Source organism: Cricetulus griseus, chromosome 2 (assembly GCF_003668045.3).
Source record: "Cricetulus griseus strain 17A/GY chromosome 2, alternate assembly CriGri-PICRH-1.0, whole genome shotgun sequence".
Lineage (NCBI taxonomy): Eukaryota > Metazoa > Chordata > Mammalia > Rodentia > Cricetidae > Cricetulus > Cricetulus griseus.
The window spans coordinates 375,014,707-375,033,332 of NC_048595.1; the positions used below are offsets into that span (position 1 = coordinate 375,014,707).

Genomic DNA, 18,626 nt, shown 5'->3' on the forward strand with positions numbered 1-18,626 from the left:
CAGAGCACCAGGAGGTGCTCTGACCAATGGCTGCTATTCATTTACCTTGCTTCTGGTCTCAGCCAGTCACTAGGTCGGTTTCCTTTTCCGGGACCTGAGGTCTTTTGCCCCTGCCACCCATTCTGCTTCAGCAATGGCTGCCTTCTTGTTAAGTCTGCAGGTGGATCCCTTGGTCCCAGTGAGTTCTAATGGAACAATGTGTGCCACTATGAACAATGCACACACCAAAGGACACTGCAAACTCAATTCAGAGGGTGTCAGGACTTTCTGTTGTTAAGTACTAGAGACTTGCAGAGAGCAGACATCAGCTCAGAGTGGCTGCTTAGCCCCAGACAGGCTTTAGGCTGAGTTTTCTTGGTTGGGCAGCATGGCACTCTTCATAGCCAAGGGAGCTAGAGAGAAAACAGGATGGGTGGAGGGTCCGGTCCCAAGGTCCAGAACTTCCTGTGGGCATACATGGAAGACGTGCCACCCTGCCAGGGGTCAGAAGCCAGTCTGGAAGAAGGCCCCAGAAGGGCTGAGGGGGTCCATGACAAGGACTTTTAGTTTTTTGTCTTTCTTTCTTTCTTTCTTTCTTTCTTTCTTTCTTTCTTTCTTTCTTTCTGTTTTTTTGAGACAGGGTTTCTCTGTAGCTTTGGAGGCTGTCCTGGAACTCACTCTGTAGACTGGGCTGGCCTCAAACTCACAGAGATCCCCCTGCCTCTGCTTCCCAAGTGCTGGGATTAAAGGTGTGCACCACCACCACCACATGGCTCAGACTCCAAGTTTCTGAGACAACCACTTTTGGTAGAACCCCCAGCTGGCATTCCTTAAGCCCACATCCACATTTGTGAAACAGCACAATGCCGTCTGGGCCTCAGGGGACATGGGCATGTGTATGATAGCATGCTGGACAGGCACAGAAGTCACAAGAGGGGTGGACAATCCAAGAGGACTCCGGGACAGCAGTGGGCCCAGGAACAGCCATCTACCCTGAGTGCCCGGTGCCCATAGAACAGAAGCTGGTGGCAGTGCAAACCTGGTTTTATTGGTCTGACTTGTTCACAGCTCCTCCTCCTGCTCAGGGAACCAGAATCAAGGCCCAGATAACCCAGGGCGGGGACAAGGGAGAGAATGGACAGCTATAAGGTGTAGGGTGGGCTCAGTTCTTCATAGCAAGAGGTAGAAGGGTCACATAAAGTTCTTTATTATAGACCTACAAAAAATGAGAGAAGTATACATTACTCTCACTTGTTCAGCCTCTGGTTTCCTTTTCTTTTCAAACTGGCAGGAGAGGAAAGTGCTGGAGGCAGGAGGGTAGGGCTGGTGGTTCCTGCCTCAGAGGACCTTGTGGATGAGGACTGAGCCTGCAGTCAGGCTAAAGACTGGCCCAGGCTCTTCCAGCATCTAGGGGAACAGTGATGGGCCCTAGAAGGAGCAGACAGTAGGAGGTGCACAGGAAGCCCCCACACCAGCGGCAGCATTGTTTCTCTGCATGCCACCCTGGCTGAGGGCTGGCTCTGAAGCATCAGTGGCTTCTAGGTTTGGAGGTCTGCTGCCAAAGGCCGGCTTTTGCCAAAGGCTGGACCCACAGGGACAAAACAGAGGGAGCAGGGCAGGAAGGATAATAGCTCAGGGCTGAGAGTTCTACTAGGCTCCTCCCCAAAGAGGCTCCAGAAAGCAAGGGCAGCCAGGACTCTTTCCTGCTTGTCAGCCAATCAGCTTCTTCAGGAAGGCTTCCAGCTGGTCCTCATCCTTGATGCCCACAAACTTGTCCACCACATCCCCATTCTTGATGGCCAGCACTGTAGGCACAGCTGACACCTGGATGAGGGAACCACAGAGCAAATCACTTGGAGGTCAATGTGTCCCATGCACCTTTCTCAAGCCTCCGTGGAGAAGGCCAAAGTCACAGGTTGTGCCAAGGAGATGGGGTTCTCACTGGGTGCAGGGCCTGGAGGCCCACCCATTGGAGCTTTGTCTATCGAAAGCTCCCAGCACTACCCTCCTCTTTGAACCACATGATCGACTCACTGGCCCAGCAGTTTGGCTGGAATGATGAGATGAAAATACCTGGTGTGAGCTGCACACAGGGCTGCTTTCTGAGCTCACAGCCTTTCTCTGCATACTGGGCATGGCATGGTTTACCCTGAATGTTTGGGACAAACATCAGACTTCCACTGTGGTTGTCAGGGAAGCAAGCTCCAGAACTGGCTGCCCTAAATAACCTCATTCCTGTCCTGGGTGACCCTGGTGACCCCTTTATTACCTTAAGCCTCAGCTTTCATCAGTAAGCGGAGACACTAAGAGTACTTTTAATGGACTATTGGAGTGCCATGTTACACACTCGAAGATTCAGCACAGTGGGTATGGTGAAGCTTGACCCCATGAGGATGACTTTGGTGAGCTTCAGTTAATGGTATCAGACCAGAAATTCACACACAGCCTCTCCCTGCACATCATGGAAGGGAGACAGCCATATGTGATCCGAGGCTTATTAGGGCTGGCAAAGGGGCATTCCCCATCTATGAGGCACTACTTCCACAGCTCTGGGAACCCATATAGATGAGGTTGGAGTGCCTGGCATGGTGAGTTGCCCAATGCTTGGTATTTGCTGGCATTTGAGAACCTATATAAACAGATTAAGATAAACGAGGTTTAATCTACATACAAGTTAACCACAAAGTAACAAGAACAATGTACAGAAACCCACTAGGTCTTTCCATAGCTGGAGGGCTGTGGTATGAGTCATCTCAGAGGCTAGACTGAGATAATGTCCAAAGTGGGGAAAAGAGAAGTGAAGGACACTTTGGCCCTTCATATAGTCCTCACGTGTTATGTGACAGGCCCTGCAGCCACTCCCAATGGTAAAAACCTAGCATGGAGGACACAGTTCCTACCTTTTTTAAGGATGGTCCTGGAGATGCAGGTGGCCCAGGGATTGCCAGCACCATGAACTGGGCTGACCATGAGTGTCCCCCTCACAGCCTCCCTGCTGGCTCTGTTCTTGTCAGACTCTGGCATGGGTGGTGGTATTAACAGCCCAGAAGCAGGCTGGTTCTCCAGGAAAAGGCAGAACCAGCAAAACAGGCTCCAGAAAGCACCACTGGGAGTGTTCCTGCACCATCTAGTGGCTGATGAGTAAACTGCAACACCCTAAGGCTGGCTATGCTCAACCACTAACTTGGCTGAAACATTCCATTGGTGGACATTCCGTCCCTTTAAAATAAATACTCCATTTTTAAGATGTGGTCTAGGGTTCAGGGTGTGGCTCAGTGGTAGAGTACTTGCCTAGCAGGCACAAGGCCTGGGTTCCATCCCAGCACCAAAAAAACAAATCAAGCAGCTTCCCTTGACATGTCCCGGTGCTCTCGGCAGGCCTCTTGGCTCCCTCATGGAGACAGCTCAGAATGGATGGAGTTTCCCCCTCTTGGGAGGTTCTGCTGTGTGTGCAAGCTTCTGTGCATGCTGGGACACACAAAGATCAGGCTGGTATCCATGACGATTGAGGTCTTGGTTATTATTGGTCGAGGGCTTTCTCAGAAATCTGAACAACACACATGTAAACACAGCTACGGCTCCCAGAACCCTGTTTCTTGTGGGGTATCTGGGTTGTGACAGGAGGCCAAAGTCTGTTGCTCCTTAACCAGGAGGCTTGGTGTTTAGAACATGGCCATCACTGCTACTGCTCAGGCCCTTGTATGTGGTCTTAGGAAGGTAATGGGGGCTGGATGGTATTGGCACATGCCTCCGGAGGCAGAGGCAGGTGGATATGTGTGAGTTTGGGGCCAGCCTGGTCTAGAGAGAGTTCCAGGACAGCCAGGCTGTTACAAAGAGAAACCTTGTCTCAAAAAAACAACACCAACCCCTCACCCCATCTGCTGCCAAAAGGGCGGGGGGGGGGGGGGGGAAGATGATGGGGACACAAACAATTCTGGCTTCCTCCCCAGTTTTGACAAGACAACAGGAATCAGGGGTTAGGGAAAGGACATACTCAGACATGCTGCCCACCCTGCTCCAAGAAGCCACCTGGGGAGTGTGAATGCTCATGAGGCCTCTCCCCACCAACCTGGGACATCTCTTGTCACACCCACTAGCAACACGGCTAAGAAACCACCAAAGGCAGGTAGACACCACGGGAAGCTGGTGACCTCTGTGGTGTTTTTAGGTGTCAGGGAAGGTCACAGACTACTGTCCCTAGGTTGCTGTCACTGAGCAACATCCTAACCCTCCTACCCCACCATTTTAGAGATGAGAAGACTGAGGCTCAAAGCACCTATTCCAAGAGGACTCAAAGTCAAGCAGAGATTCAAAACAAGAAACAAAGTCTGTCTGGCTTTGCTTCTGCTGGAGAGGGAAGGATCAGAGCCAGAGAGAACCCAGACCCCAGCAGGGTAAAGGCCATCAGAGAAACATTCAAATACTTCATGCTTTAAATGAGAAATGCCAAATATCTTGTAAAAGGGCTCGGCTGCTAGAGTTATTAGAAAAAGCATCATTTAACAAACAAAACAGGGTTGGAAGGATGGTTTAGTGGGTAAAGGCCCTTACCACCAATCTTAATGACCCGAGTTCAATCCATGGCATTCACATGATAGAAGGAGAGAAATGACTCCTGCATGTTACCCTAAAAATGTTCAGATATGGGGCTGGGGAGATAGCTCTGATGCCACGAAAATATGAAGACCAGAGTTTGGATCCCCAACACCCATGTAAATGCTGGGTGGGTATGGTGACTGCCTAAACTCTCAGTGTTCCTGAGGCAGAAAATTCTGTCACAAATGGGCTAGCTGAACTAGCTGATCAGTGAGCTCTGTGCTCAACTGAGAGACCTGCCTCAATGAATAAATGGAGAGCAAGCAAGCAAGAAAGACCCAACAGCAACTTTAAGCCTGTACAGGCACCCAATACAACACATTTGTGTGTATACAAACTATGAAATTAAATCCTTCCTGGAGCTGTGGGTCATAATCTTCTTCAGGAAGAAACCCAGTGCTTTTGGCATGCATGCTCTAGGTACAAGCTTTCCCACTGAGCTATATACCCTCACCCCAGTGTCTGTGCTTTGAGAATTCCATAAAGCCAGGTAGGTGTGGTATGATTCAGCCTCAGAAGGCAGAGACAGGGGATCCCTATAGCAATGTGGCTAGCAAGCTCTAGGTTTGAGACCTCGCTTCAATGAATAGGCGGAAGATTGATAAAGATGACTCCCAACATCTACCATGGGCCCCCACATAGATGTACAGGCATGTACACACAGACCCCCATACAAGCAAGACCATGCATTACACACGTATGAAAAAAAATGGAAGGAAGGGGCTGGAGAGATGGCTCAGAGGTTAAGAGCACCGACTGCTCTTCCAGAGGTCCTGAGTTCAATTCCCAGCAACCACATGGTGGCTCACAACCATCCATTATGAGATCTGCTGCCCTCTTCTGGTGTGCATATATACATGGAAGCAGAATGTTGTATACATAATAAATAAAATCTTTAAAAAAAAAAAAATGGAAAGAAAAGAAAACTCCAGGAGGACCAGTGGGGTCTTTTGGTGGGTAAAGGCACCTGCCATGAAGCCTGATAACTGAGTTCAATCACTGAAACCCACGTAATAAAGAGAACCAATTCCTACAAGTTGCCCTCTGACCTCCACACGTGTTGTGGCATGTGGACCCATGCACACACATACAGTGATGACAAAAACCAAAACAACCACCCAGTTCATATTCAAGTTTGAGAGGCACTTATTTCCAAACAGAGCAGTTAGAAATGATTAAAATACCATATATTTTAAACCAGTTAATGATTTGTCTATTGGGGTATACATGCTAAAAAAGAAAATCAAAAAGCCAAATCAGGTTGCAGACATGGATCAGTTGGTAGAGTGCTTGCTTAGCACGCAGAAAGCTTCAGGCTCCATCCCAATTTAAACCGGGAGTGGTGGTACATGTCTCTAATCCCAATACTCAATAAGCAGAGGCAGGAAGATAAGGAGTTCAAGGCAGCTCTTCTATGTATTGAGATTGGGACCAGTCTGGAACATACCCCCCACCACTGTCTCAAAAAATTAAATAAAAGCTTTAGACAAGTCACTCAAGCAGTGGCAGCGGCTGTGTCAGGATCCCACCTTCAAATGTAAGGCTGAGAGAGAAGCCTCGGGGGACAGCAGATGGCCCATTCCTTCTCTATTGCCTCTTGCCCCCAAGAACTAGTAAGGACTCAGTGGTCAGGAGATGGGCACCCCCTAAGCTGAATAGGAGAATAGGAGCAGGGGTTGTCAGTGACAACCCCCAAACCTCAAGGACTTTCCCTCCCCCTCCTTCATGTGCAGTGGAAGTCAAGAGTGGCTATGGAAGAAGCACGAGGGAGTCAAGACAGCTTGAGGACTGACAGGAAGGTTCCCAGGAGACTTGATCCCTTCCCAGGAGGAATCACTTGGTGGCAACTTCCTTCTTGGACTCTCTTTAGAAAGAACAGGTGTGAGAGAAGGGATGGCAAGGAGAGGGCAGGATGATCTCGCTGGGATTCCTGGGCCCTCGGTGACCCCCTCCAACTCCCCACCCCCGCCCTGGGCTCGACAACACAAGGAAGCCAAGAGGAGGATATGCAGGCTGCTGCCTGGATGCCTTTCTGTGTAACCAGGGCACTGTGTGGATGGTGGGCAGGGGGAGGACAAGGGTCCCAGAGGACCCCCTCACCTTCCTGCCTCACCATAAGCTGTCCATACTCATGCCATCCCATTCCCTGGAGTTATTGCTGGGAACTTGTCACCTGTGGGACCCATGTTGGTGGAAGTGTGCTTTGTATCTTACTAGTTCCAAGGCCTTGATACATGGACAGTCTGCAGCTCTCTGCCAAAGACATGATGCGGAGGCTGACATGACTGCATCTGGAGGTCCCAGGAGGCAGCCTGGAAGTCTTAGGCTAACCCTGGCTCCAGGCCTGAGTTCCTACCACAAGGCCACATATTCACATTTGAACCTGCTGAGGCCTGGGGTATACAGTGAGTAAGTCAGGGGGGTCTCAAAGGTTGAAGGCCCCCTCTGATTGAGCAATTGGTGGGAGGGCTCAAAAAAAAAAAAAAAAAAAAAAAAAAAACAACACAAAACAAAACCCAGCAACTCCCTCCACCCATGCCCTTGAGCGACCTAGTTTATGAAGTCTCAAGGATGCCTTGTATCAGCAGCAGTCATCAGTGGCCCTGTCTCCCCACAGTTTGTTTCCTCTCCTCTGACCCACATAGCTTGACTTCTCTGACTAACCACCCTGCTTTCCATCCAGCTGAAGGATGGGCGGCAGGTCTCACACTGCCCATGGGCTCTGGTCAGAGGATGGGTAACTGAGTCTGGGTGCCCGAACTCTGAGAAAGAAGTCCCCACCCCGACCCCAGCCTCTTACATCCAGAGGGAGGGAAAGGTTTACCCTGGCCTTGGGGGTCTCAAGAACTCCAAAGATGTGGATTTTCACAAGAATGTTTTTGGAAACAAGGTCTTGCTATCTATCCCAGGCTGATCCAATGCTGGGCTTCCAAGCATGTGCCACTATGCTTGGCTTGCACAAATCCTTCTGAGTTTTGAGTATCAACACCTGGTTTCCCCTTTCTTAAACCAAACATACCCGTGAACCAGGACTGGCCCCCAGGCAGTGAGGTGTGACCTTGGCTCTGTGATAACGTCACTGTCAGCACAGCTTCCCTAGGACCTCCTGCTCCAGCCTGGTCTGCTTTCCCAGCCATGGGGCCTTCCCAATCCTTGCTCTTCCTTTTTTTTTTCTTAAATATGTGAGTTTGGATTTTTTTTTTTTTTAAGATTTTATTTATTTATTATGTATACAGTCTTCTGCCTGCATTCCAGCAGAGGGCACCAGATCTCATTCAAGGTGGTTGTGAGCCATCATGTGGGTGCTGGGAATTGAACTCAGGACCTCTGAAAGAACAGCCAGTGCTCTTAACCTCTGAGCCATCTCTCCAGCCCCCTCCTTGCTCTTCCTTCACTCAGCCACCCAGCTACAAAGGGCCTCTCTCCTTCCTCAACTGTGATGGTCCAAGGCCCACAGGATGCCCCACATTCCTGGGTAGAGTCTGTGGCCAGCCCAGTGGCTCTTTCCTGAGACTTGCACACTTGTCTCATTACTCCTTTCAGGCTCTGCTCCCATGTCACCTCCTCAGAAAAGACAGTCCTCTGACAATGTGATGACACACACCCGGAAACATGGCACTTGGAAAGTGTCAGAGGATCAGAAATGCAAGGTCATTCTTACATGGTGACACCAAGGCCATCCTGAGCTTCCGAAGGCTCTCCCTCAAAAGGCCAAATCATAGAACAAAACCAAAAGGAAAACAAAAGAAGTCCCCAGTCCTGGCCGTTCCCATCTTCCACAGTGCCCACAAGTGTTTGGAGATTTACACAGATGTTGTAGGCTGAGTGTCCCCAAGCTGAAACTCTGAAGCTCTCCAAAGGCCAAAGTGTTTATTTGTGACTGCCAAGGCCTCTGTACTGGGAGCCTATATCTGAAAGCAGTAAGTGGACCACGGCCCTTGGGCCAAACTCCACTTGCTTGCTGTCCATGTCTGTAAACAGAGCTACTGGAACATACCACAGCTTTTAGTTTATCCTGTGGCTGGGTACTTAAAAGACAGCTGAGCTGCTGCAGCAGACACTGCCTTGCAAACTGCCCTGCAAAGCCTCATGTGTTTACCACCCACTCCCTCAAAGATTCAAAGGTTTTTTTTTTTGTTTTGGTGTTTTGAGACAGGGTTTCACTATATTGCTTTGGAGGTTGTCCTGGAACTCGCTCTGTAGACCAGGCTGGCCTCAAACTCACAGAGATCTTCCTGCCTCTGCCTCGGATTAAAGGCGTGCGCCACCAACACCTGCTACAAAGTTTAAGGAAAAAAAAAAAAAAAGAAAAAAATGTATTTTGCTGGTTGGATCCTTCAATCCCAGCACTTGAAAGGCAGAGGCAGATAGATCTCCAGGTTTGAGGCCAGCCTGATCTATAGAGTGAGTTCTAGGACAGCTAGGGCTACACAGAGAAACCATGTTTTGGAAAAAACAAACAAACAAAACCCCAAACCAAAACCCAGTTTTTTTTTTTTTGTTTTTTTTTGTTTTTTTAATGGGTATGGGAATTTTGTCATCAAGGGCCAGAAGAGGATGTTTGATTCTCTGAGACTGGAGTTACAGACATTTGTGAGCTGCCAGGTGGGTGCTGGGAATTGAACCCGCTCTTAACCTCTTGGAGCTGAATGCCTACACAAACAAACTAATTCTGTCCTGTCTTTTTGTTGCTCTTGTGCTGAGACTAAGGCTCACTATGTACCAGGCTGGCCTCGAACTCGTGGCATTCTTCCTGCCTCTGTCTCTAGGCTGCAGGGGTGAGCCCCCCACTTCTGGCTCCATTCAGGTCTTTGTGCTCATTGCTCTCAGTTCTTTCCTTCTCCCTGTGTATTTGCTCACACTTCGAGTCCGAGGCTCTGGAATGTAAAGCCTTCCCTGTCCTGTCCACTTCCTCCCAAACCAACCGGCAGTGCCTCTCCTCACACAACTTTTCATTTCAGGTTACAGTGAGCATCTTGTCATCTGTTTTCTTCCAACAGACCAAGAAACATTTGGGGACAAGGATGTCCCCTTACCAGAATCACCAATGCCTTCCATGTCTGCCAGGGCTCATAAGCAACAGCTGGCTGTATGTGAGGCAGGTAGCCAGTCATGGTGGTACAGTTCTAACATCTCAGTACCTGAATGGCAGAATCAGGAGTGTCAGGAGTTTGAGGACAGCTCAGGCTATATGAAACCCTATTTCAAAAAACCAACAACAGAGAATGCCCTAGTGCTTTGGGCCATGTAACCCATTTCTGAGGGGTGTCAGGGGAATCAATGGAGCCATGTGTGCAAAGCCTGGGACCTCCCTCCTAAGAGCGCTAGAAGAATACCAGACATGCCACTTACTGGCTATTGGGTGATCGCCACCTTGGCTTCCCTGAGGCAACTCCCTGCCAAAACCTACCTCGTACTCGATGGCAAGGTCCGTGTGGTCATCAATGTCCACCTTGGCCATCACCACCTTCCCGTGTTGCTTGGCCACCATCTTCTCTAACCGCGGGCCTAGGATCTTACAGGGACCACACCACCTCAGAAGGGGAGAAGGGACACAGTCAGCCCTGAGAATGCTCGCTGTTCCACCTGTCTCCCCAGAGCAACCCTGGAGTCCACGTGGACTCTGACGGTAGAGCTGAAGGGAGCGAAACCAGGGGGATATGTGAAGGCCAACCTTCTCAGGGATATACAGAACCTTCAGAGAAGGCATCCCCTAAAGAAACCACAGCCTGTGGAGTTCTTGAAGATGACACTAGGGTGGCAAGCACAGCCTGGCACAGGGGTGGGGGTGATGTAGTCCATGAACTAGGGAGAGGAATCTCTGGGCATACCTGTAGGGGATGGATGATCTTGATGAGATAAACTGAGGTGTCCTGCTGCCTCAAGCCCTTGCCACTGTGACTTCTCTGCCACGATGGACTGCATTTGGCACTGTGAGCCAAACCTTTTCTCCCTTAAGTTTCTTTTGTTAGGGTATTTTATCATAGTAACAAAAAAGTAACTAAGATAGGGAGAAAGAGGAATAGGAATTTGAGACTAGCCTGGACTACATATTGAAGCCTGGAAGAACATGGCTGGGCCAGGATCACCTCAAGGTTGCTAAAAGCATCTTTCTTTCTTTCCTTTTTTAGGGGAGGGGTGGTGGTTTGAGACAGAGTCTCACTATGTAGCCCTTGTTAAGTCTGGAACTCACTTTGTACACTAGGCTAGCCTCAAACTCCATTTGTCTCTGCCTCCTAAGTGGTTTTTTTTTCTTTTTTCTTTTTTTTTTTCTTTTTGACAAGGTTTCTCTGTGTAACCCTCTCACTCCAGGACTCCCTGATTTCTTACTCTGTGTCACCTGCTGAGGATCACATTGTAATGGACATGAGTGACCCCTCCTTGGCTGGGGAGTGGGAGCTCTCCTAGGACAGATACTGTGCTATCAGCTATCATCTCTGTATATGGTGCCAGAGATGTGCCTGGCACTAGGTGAACGAACCTGAATTGTAGTGATATTTTGTTTATGATCTAACAAATAAAACTTGCCTGAGGATCAGAGTGCAAAAGCTAGCCACATTAGTCAGCTCATAGAGGTCAGGCAGTGGTGGCACATGCCTTTAATCCCAGCAGCCACACTAGTTGGCCATAGAAGCTGGGTGGTGGTGCTGCACACCTTTAATCCCAGCACTAGAGAGGAATGTAAGGCAGGAACCAATGCAGTCTTCAGGCAGTCTGAGGAGGGTCTGAGCCTTGGTAGATATAAGAACTCTTTAGTGGCTTGGCTGCTTTGCTTTTCTCATCTTCAGGCAAGTTTTATTTGTTATATCATAAACAAACTATCACTACACTGAAACACCCAATCAACTACCTTGTAGGGGAAAAAAGGGTTAGCTCATTGAACATTCCTTTCAAAAGCCCTCCACCATAGCAGTAGGGTGGAGTAATTATCTCCCACAGATCCCTGGCTGTCAACTCCTGTTTTATCCTTTTCTTAAGACAGGGTTTCTCTGTGTAACAGCTCCAGCTGTCCTGGAACTCACTCTGTAGACCAGGCTGGCCTCGAACTCACAGAGATCCACCTGCCTCTGCCTCCAGAGGGTTGGGATTACAGACGTGCACTATCACCGCCCAGCTTCTGTTTTATCTTTTTCTATGAGCCGGCACATGCCAGTCCGATCTCTTATATGTAGGAGGTAGAGACAAAAGAGGCTCAAGTATGACCTATGACATGGGCTACACAGTGAGACCTGTCTCAACCCATCATCCTTACCCCCAAAACTTGCATTCAGAAATTTCAATCAACAAATAAACATAAAAAATGAAAATAAACATAAATAAGCATGCAAGGCCTTATCTCAGATGACAAGGACACCCACTGGCCTGTCTGAGGTAACTTGGTGAGTCAGAGAAAGGACCACAAAAGAAACAAAGAGACTGTGAGATGTGTCTAGAAAACCTCCAAATGTTAACCAGACACACTAGTTTCTTCTGGGATGCTTTGTTCTACGGGGTCTGTTGGTTTTTTTGGTTGAACCAGTTCTAAAGATCTGGAAATGAAAAGCAGGCTAAAATGCAGGTGTTTATCTGAAACACACTCCTACAGTACTGAGACAACACACCTCCTGCCCACCCCATACACACTTGGGTCCCACTATGGTGGCACTGATAACATTTTGCCCAGCCCTTCCCACAGTTTTGTTAAAACAAAATGTTACTTCACACTGGAGAAGACTATGAGCTTTTCAGGCATCGAGATACAAGACAGAGGCACAATGCAGCACTCATCCTGGTCTGCTCTGCAGACTATTTGTAAATCGGTCTCCTACCACACTGCACGCTTCTTTTTTATTTATTTATTTTTATTACATATGTAGGGTTCTGCCTACATATACATTTGCATGCTAGCAGAGGGCACCAGATCTCATAGATGGTTGTGAGCCACCATGTGGTTGCTGGGAATTGAACTCAGGACCTCTGGAAGAGGAATCAGTGCTCTCAACCTCTGAGCCATCTCTCCAGCCCCACTGCATGCTTCTTCTTCCTTTTTTTTTTTTGGTTTTTCCAGACAGGGTTTCTCTGTGTAGCTTTGGAGCCTATCCTGGCACTCACTCTGGAGACCAGGCTGGCCTCGAACTCACAGAGATCCGCCTGCCTCTGCCTCTGCCTCCCAAGTGCTGGCATTAAAGGCGTGCGTCACCACACCCAGCTCACTGCATGCTTCTTAAGGGTAGGTACTGGGTCTCAAAAGTTTTCATAATGGGTGTATGAATGAGAAGCATTGAACAAGGCTGTGAGCAACAGTGGGCACTGATGGGCGATGTAAGACCCCCTGTCTCTCACTGCCCCCAGTACTCACTGTGCATGAAAATCCACAACAACTGGTGTTTCACTGTTGACAACTCTGTCTTGAAAGTCAGGTCCATCCTGGACATTAAAGGTTGTTGAGCAGACTCTGGTTGTGTATAATGTTCGGGCTGGGCCGAATGTTCCTGTCAGACCACCAGGATTGTACTGTGGTGTCTGCAGGGCTCTAGAGGTGAGGGAAGTCCACCCACTCTGAGGGGGCTTCCTGGGGATGGCTGAGGTCAGGAACCTCCTCAAGAGAAGCCGCTGAGCCATCTGTGAGGGAAAGAAGCAGGAAGAGCTGGGCTACACAACAGAAAGTCAACATATCAGGAAAACAAAGTATTTCAAAGTACTGACGTGTTGGCAACATGCAGAGTGAGAAGCAAAATGCATGGAAATACTGTAATATAATTTTTGAGGGCCAGGACTTGTCATTCCTGCCCTCATTTGGGAGGCTGAGGCAGGAGAATATAAATCAAGGTCAGTTGGGTTATATAGTAAAACCCTGTCTCTAAAACCTCCACACCCCAACCACAATATATCTAGAGGTGAGTGAGGAATGAGGATCACAGAATAGATGTGTTAGAAGACAGAAACTAGGCTGACAGCCAAAAAAAGAAACCAAGGCTTAGGCGGAATTATAAAAGGTTGATGGAAGGAGGAACAAAGCTTAAGTGTGTTTCATGACTGGTTCTCCCAGATCAATTCTGAAGAAACTGTTTTAACACCGTTCACATTCAGGACGACCCAGGCCTCAGGTAGGTTAAGTGACATGCCCAAAGTAGCCCAGTTTTAAAAGGACAGTTAATTGGAACCCAAGGCATCTGTAGAATCTTTACTCTATCGATCGCTCTTTTAAAATGCGTTTCCATGGGAAATTAAGGAGGGAAAAGGGATAAGCAAAGAAGAATCCCAACTACGGAAGGAGGAACTAAGAAGCATGGGAACCCAGGCATGGGGTACCACAGAGAAGGGGGGATGTGTGTACGGAGGGAAACGAGAGACCGGGAGCACAGGTCGTGCGGCTGCCGAGACCAGATCCTCCCTCTCGGGTCTTCCCTCCGCTTGTGGCCGGCTTGCACAGCAGCGCGCCACCCGCGCCGCCCAGCCCACCCCGCGGGGCTCCTACCTCCCGGCAGCTAGAGCGGAGGGACGTACAGCCCAGCCGGCCTGCCCGTCAAGGGCACTCTGTTGTCACTTCCTCAGGGGCGGGACTAGCGTCATTTCCGGGAAAGACTACCCGGACGGCGTATCTTCGCAACTTGGGGGCGGTTCAGTATTTTCCACCAATGAGGATAACGGAAAAAGGTTCGGGGGCGGGTGATGGGGGGAGAACGGAAGGAATGGGTTCCTGGAGGAAGGACCGGAAGAGGGGTGGGACCAGTGAGAGAGAGGGAGAGCAGTTGGAGGGAGGGCGGAGAGGAAGGAGTGGCTTTGGAACAAATCTCTGGGGCGTTGAACCCTGTTGGCACCGCCCATCCCTGAATCTTGTGGTTCGGGAAAGGGTTGGCATGTTGTGTTCAACTTAATACCGGGGAAGCACGCTCTGTTCCGCAGAAACTTAGTGTTTAAAGGAAGGTTGTCCCGGGCTGGGGTTGTGGCTCAATTGGTAGAGCGCTTGCCTCGCACGCATGAAGCCTGGGTTCGATTCTCAGTATCACGTAAACTGGGTGGAGGGTTCAGGACTTCAAAGTCATCCTTGACTACATAGGGAATACTTGAGACATACCCCCGACACACACACACACACACACACACATCCCTACGTGGGCATCAAGGGATTGTTTTGTTGTCCTGGCTTTGTCTGCCCAACGTCATTGTCCCTAAGGGCTGGTGGTGCTTCTAAACCGTCAACCTTCTTTTTGGAATTATTGGGGAAGTGGGCTTGCCTTTGAGACCCAAGGTGAAGTGTCGTCTGTGAAGCTTGGGCCTGGGGCTTTTCTCCATTTCCACTGGCTTGAGTGACTGAGGTCTAAGTACCCTATTCCTACATACTACGGTTCTGGGAACACATTGCTGCTCATATCCTCTTCCACACCTTTGCTCATGTTGAACTTTTGTCTCTCAGTACTTAGAGCACCTGCCCATCATGTCTTCTGAATAGTTTTGCTTTCTTCTGTCTAGTGCTTGCTTTGTAACCCTTCATAGCACCTTACAGTGTCTATGCTTTCTCTAGTCTATGCTTTCTCAGAGTAGGAACTTGTGCTTATAATAAACTTATAGTCTTATGTCTGTCTCAATATTTCTCTTTTCTTCTTTTTAAACAAAAGAATAACAGTTGTTACTCATCTGCATATACTTAGCACCAACCTGGGACAGTACCCGGCCCAGAGAGGCCAGTGGATGTTTACTGTTTAGTAGATTCTTACTAAATTGAGGATCTTTGCACATTTCAGCAAATGGTGTCTGTCAAACCGTTATAAGGTGTGTCCAATAAGGTGTGTCCAAGTAGAAGCAGATAAATTGGCAGGACTCTATCTGCCACATCATTTCAACCCACTCTTTCATTAGTTAGTGGTTTGCTGAGGTGTCTCCTGTATTCTGCATCTGCAGTTGTTTCTGGAAGGCTTTTCCAGATTCCTCACTGGAGAAAAATACTACTAGGTACTCGGTTCTGCATTGTCTCTGGATCGCTTTTCTCTGTCTCCTTCAGTGGGAGGAGGACCTCCTCTTTGCAACTGTCAATCACCATTCTCCTTGCTTTGTTTTGTTGTCTGTTCCCTTCTTTTCCTTCCCCTCTTCCCACCCCTGCTTCTTGCCTGATCCTTCCCTCCCTCTTTTTCTACCCCCATTCTCTCTCCATCTCCCCTCTTATGTAGGGAACAGTGTAAGCCACTCCTGCTAGAAGCTGGCTACAGGTGTGCCTGACCACGCCTGTCAGGGCGTGGTCAAAGTGAGGTCAGGATGACGAGTGATAGGGTTTTAAGGGGCTGCAAGGCACATGAGAGCCCTTTCTCTCTGGCCTGCCTGCCTTGCTGCCCCTGGCACACTCTGGCTTGCGCTTGGCTGGTGTTTTCCTAATAAAGGATATCTTTATCCCAAGCTCCTTTTATTTCTTAATACCCTTACCCCCTTTCTTTCTTAGAGTCTCATTTATTGTAGATTAGGGTGCATGCGTGCCTGTGTGTGTGTGTGTGTGTGTGTGTGTGTGTGTGTGTGTGTGTGTAGGGGGAGATGTCGCTGCAAACACCATGGCCAACCGAGTAATGACCTACCTGTGTGAGGCAAGAAGGGAGCCCAGTTCAACATAACTCAGTAGCTAGTGTTGGTTCAAACTTTGAGAGTCCGACACTGGGTACTTTATTTTAGGCATGTTTAAGCACAACACAATTTGGAAAAAAAGTTCCCTGGGACAATGAACTCAATCTCATGTGCATAATAGAGCATAAGACATGAGTACCTCAAAATTCTTTGTGAAGTACATGTGATATCTTCCATAAAAATGGCTTCTTAGATTGACTACATGTGACATCTTCTGGGTCTCGGGGAGGATCTGGTGTGGTCTAGTCACAGGTAGCACAGAGGTCACCAGGCCATTAGCCACCTCCACATCCAGCCTTCTAGGTGGAAAACAGGTCATACATCTCTCTCTCCTTTTGCAGAGATAACTCCGAGTTAACATTCCTGGTTTCCATGGTGGTTAGAGGTGAGTATAAGATCCTCAGTGCCCCTTACAATGCAGTCTGTCTCCATTACTTGCCTCAGGATCCGACATAGGAGGTGCCCAGTGACTTTAGGAGGTGCAGCGGTGACCCAAATTGAGTCTTCTAACTCCAAATCCATTTTCCTCACCACATTCCAAGGCCCTGTTGTGCCCTTCCAAAACCATGGTCATGCTCTCATTCAGCTCATTTGGGTCACATTCTGTTATTATTTGTCCTGTGTCCAATTTGGCAGGTCCCAGTGCCATGCAGGGCCTTTCCTCTACAATAGATTGAGGGAAACAAGTGTACTTGCCTTAGCCAGCCACTGCCATGCCCACTGAAGGCAGACTAGGTCAGGTATGGGCAGAGTAGTCACTCTACCCTGTATGATCTCTTGTCTTACCATCTGTCCTCATCTGGCATGACAACCCATGAAGACATACCCAGGCTCCCCCATCCCCCAGGGTTCCTGGGGTCAGCCTCCTGTGCTGCAGCTGTTGCTGATAATGCCAGGCACCATCTGGCAGGGGTGCTCCTGCCCCACCTACTTCCATATCTGCTTTTCTCTGTCTCCAGCACTTTCTCTTCCCCAGCCACCTACCCATCCTATTCAGCATTTTCAACACAGTTTCTTGAGAGGCAATTTCCTTGCTTGATCCTCATTCTGAATTCTAAAGCAGGTCCAGTTCTGTTTATTCCTGTTCTATAATCACCTCACCTCTGTTGGCCCAGGCTTCTCATCTGAGAAATGAGAACAATATGCCTTCCTTTAAGAGAGGCTGTGAGCCAGGCGGTGATGGCCCATGCGTTGGGAGGCAAAGGCAGGTGAGCCTCTGAGGTCAAGGTCTGGTCTACAGATTGAGTTCCAGGATAGCCAGGGCTACACAGAGAAACCCTGTCTCAAAAAACCTGTGTGAAGGACAGGATATGGGAGCTGGCATGATGTCAGTTCCCTTTCCTCCAGCAGGTAGACAGCCCATGACACAGGCTAAGCTTCAGCTGGCTGCCAACCGGCCCCTCAGGTACTTGGTGGTACCTGTGTCCTGGGTCTGGTATACTCAGTCAGATTCAGGGCACAAGCTTGAAGCAGAGGGAAGGGAATCAGGACACACAGCCACAACTGTCTTTCAGATTACGAATTATGAGCATTATGAAATCAACACTGTGATCAGTTTAGAAATTGGTTTTTAAGATTTACTGTTCTTGGGCTGGGCGTTGGTGGCACACGCTTTTAATCCCAGCACTCGGGAGGCAGAGGCAGGCGGATCTCTGTGAGTTTGAGACCAGCCTGGTCTACAAGACCTAGTTCCAGGACAGTCTCCAAAGCCACAGAGAAACCATGCCTCAAAAAACCAAAAAAAAAAAAAAAAAAAAAGATTTACTGTTCTATTTATATGTATGAGTGTTTAGCCTGCATGTATGTATGTGCTTCACGTGCCTCTGCCTGGTGTCTGTAGAGGTCAGAAGAAAGTTTTGGCTTCCCTGGAACTGGTGCTATGCAGATTCTGGGAACAGAACCTAGGTCCTTTGCAAGAGCAACAAGCGCTCTTTTAACTGCTAAGCCATCTCCCAGATCTTTGTGATCCAGTTTAAAAAAATCAAAATTAGCTCACATGGTGGCACATGTCTTTGGTACAAACACTAGAGTGGCTGAGGCAGGGGTGTCTGTGGGTTCAAGGACAATCTGGTTTATATAGTAAGTTCAGCCAGGGCTACAGAATGAAACCCTCTCTCAAAAAAAGAAAAAAGAAAAGAAGAAATACAGATCGGAATAGAAGCCTGAGATGTAATTTAGTCAGTAGAGTGCCTGCCTCTTGTGCACCAGAATCCTGGGTTTGATCCCCAGCACTGCATCATGGTAGTGCATGCCTGTAATCTCACCACTCAGGAGGCAGAGACAAGAGAATCAGAAATTCATTCTGATCATTTTGGCTATATATCAAGTTCATGGGCAACCTTGTCTTCTAAAAAATAAAACAACAAACCAGAATGGAGCCGAAAAATGCCAGAACATGCCAGGTGTTACCAGTAGCGCTTTGTGCAGTGTTTGTTACTGTGTGTGTACATTGCTGTGTGATC

The 18,626-nt window shown here is 48.7% G+C and overlaps 1 protein-coding gene across 2 annotated transcripts; it reads right to left on the reverse strand.

Annotated features, from left to right (window-relative positions):
* Positions 1 to 1,005: 1,005 nt before the first annotated feature.
* On the reverse strand, positions 1,006 to 14,181 carry Txn2 (thioredoxin 2). Of its 2 annotated transcripts, XM_027403919.2 has the most exons (5): positions 14,033 to 14,181; positions 12,914 to 13,176; positions 9,986 to 10,109; positions 1,683 to 1,803; positions 1,006 to 1,195 (listed from the first exon to the last, which is right to left on the reverse strand). In XM_027403919.2, the coding sequence occupies exons 2-4, from the start codon at positions 13,174 to 13,176 to the stop codon at positions 1,690 to 1,692; spliced, it is 501 nt and encodes a 166-aa protein (XP_027259720.1). In that variant the 5' UTR covers positions 14,033 to 14,181; the 3' UTR covers positions 1,006 to 1,195; positions 1,683 to 1,689. The 2 variants fall into 2 exon arrangements, with proteins under 2 accessions (XP_027259720.1, XP_027259719.1); XM_027403918.2 differs by having other exon boundaries at positions 1,006 to 1,803.
* Between the last annotated feature and the right edge of the window lie 4,445 nt (positions 14,182 to 18,626).

What these genes read in the sequence shown, in the direction of transcription:
- Txn2 (XM_027403919.2), bottom strand. Translation starts at nt 13,176, where the DNA reads ATGGCTCAGCGGCTTCTCTTGAGGAGGTTCCTGACCTCAGCCATCCCC. An exon ending in GTTGTGGATTTTCATGCACA is followed by an intron (nt 10,110 to 12,913) that starts GTGAGTACTGGG and finishes TCCCCTTCTGAG; the next exon opens with GTGGTGTGGTCCCTGTAAGA. An exon ending in ACCTTGCCATCGAGTACGAG is followed by an intron (nt 1,804 to 9,985) that starts GTAGGTTTTGGC and finishes TCCCTCATCCAG; the next exon opens with GTGTCAGCTGTGCCTACAGT.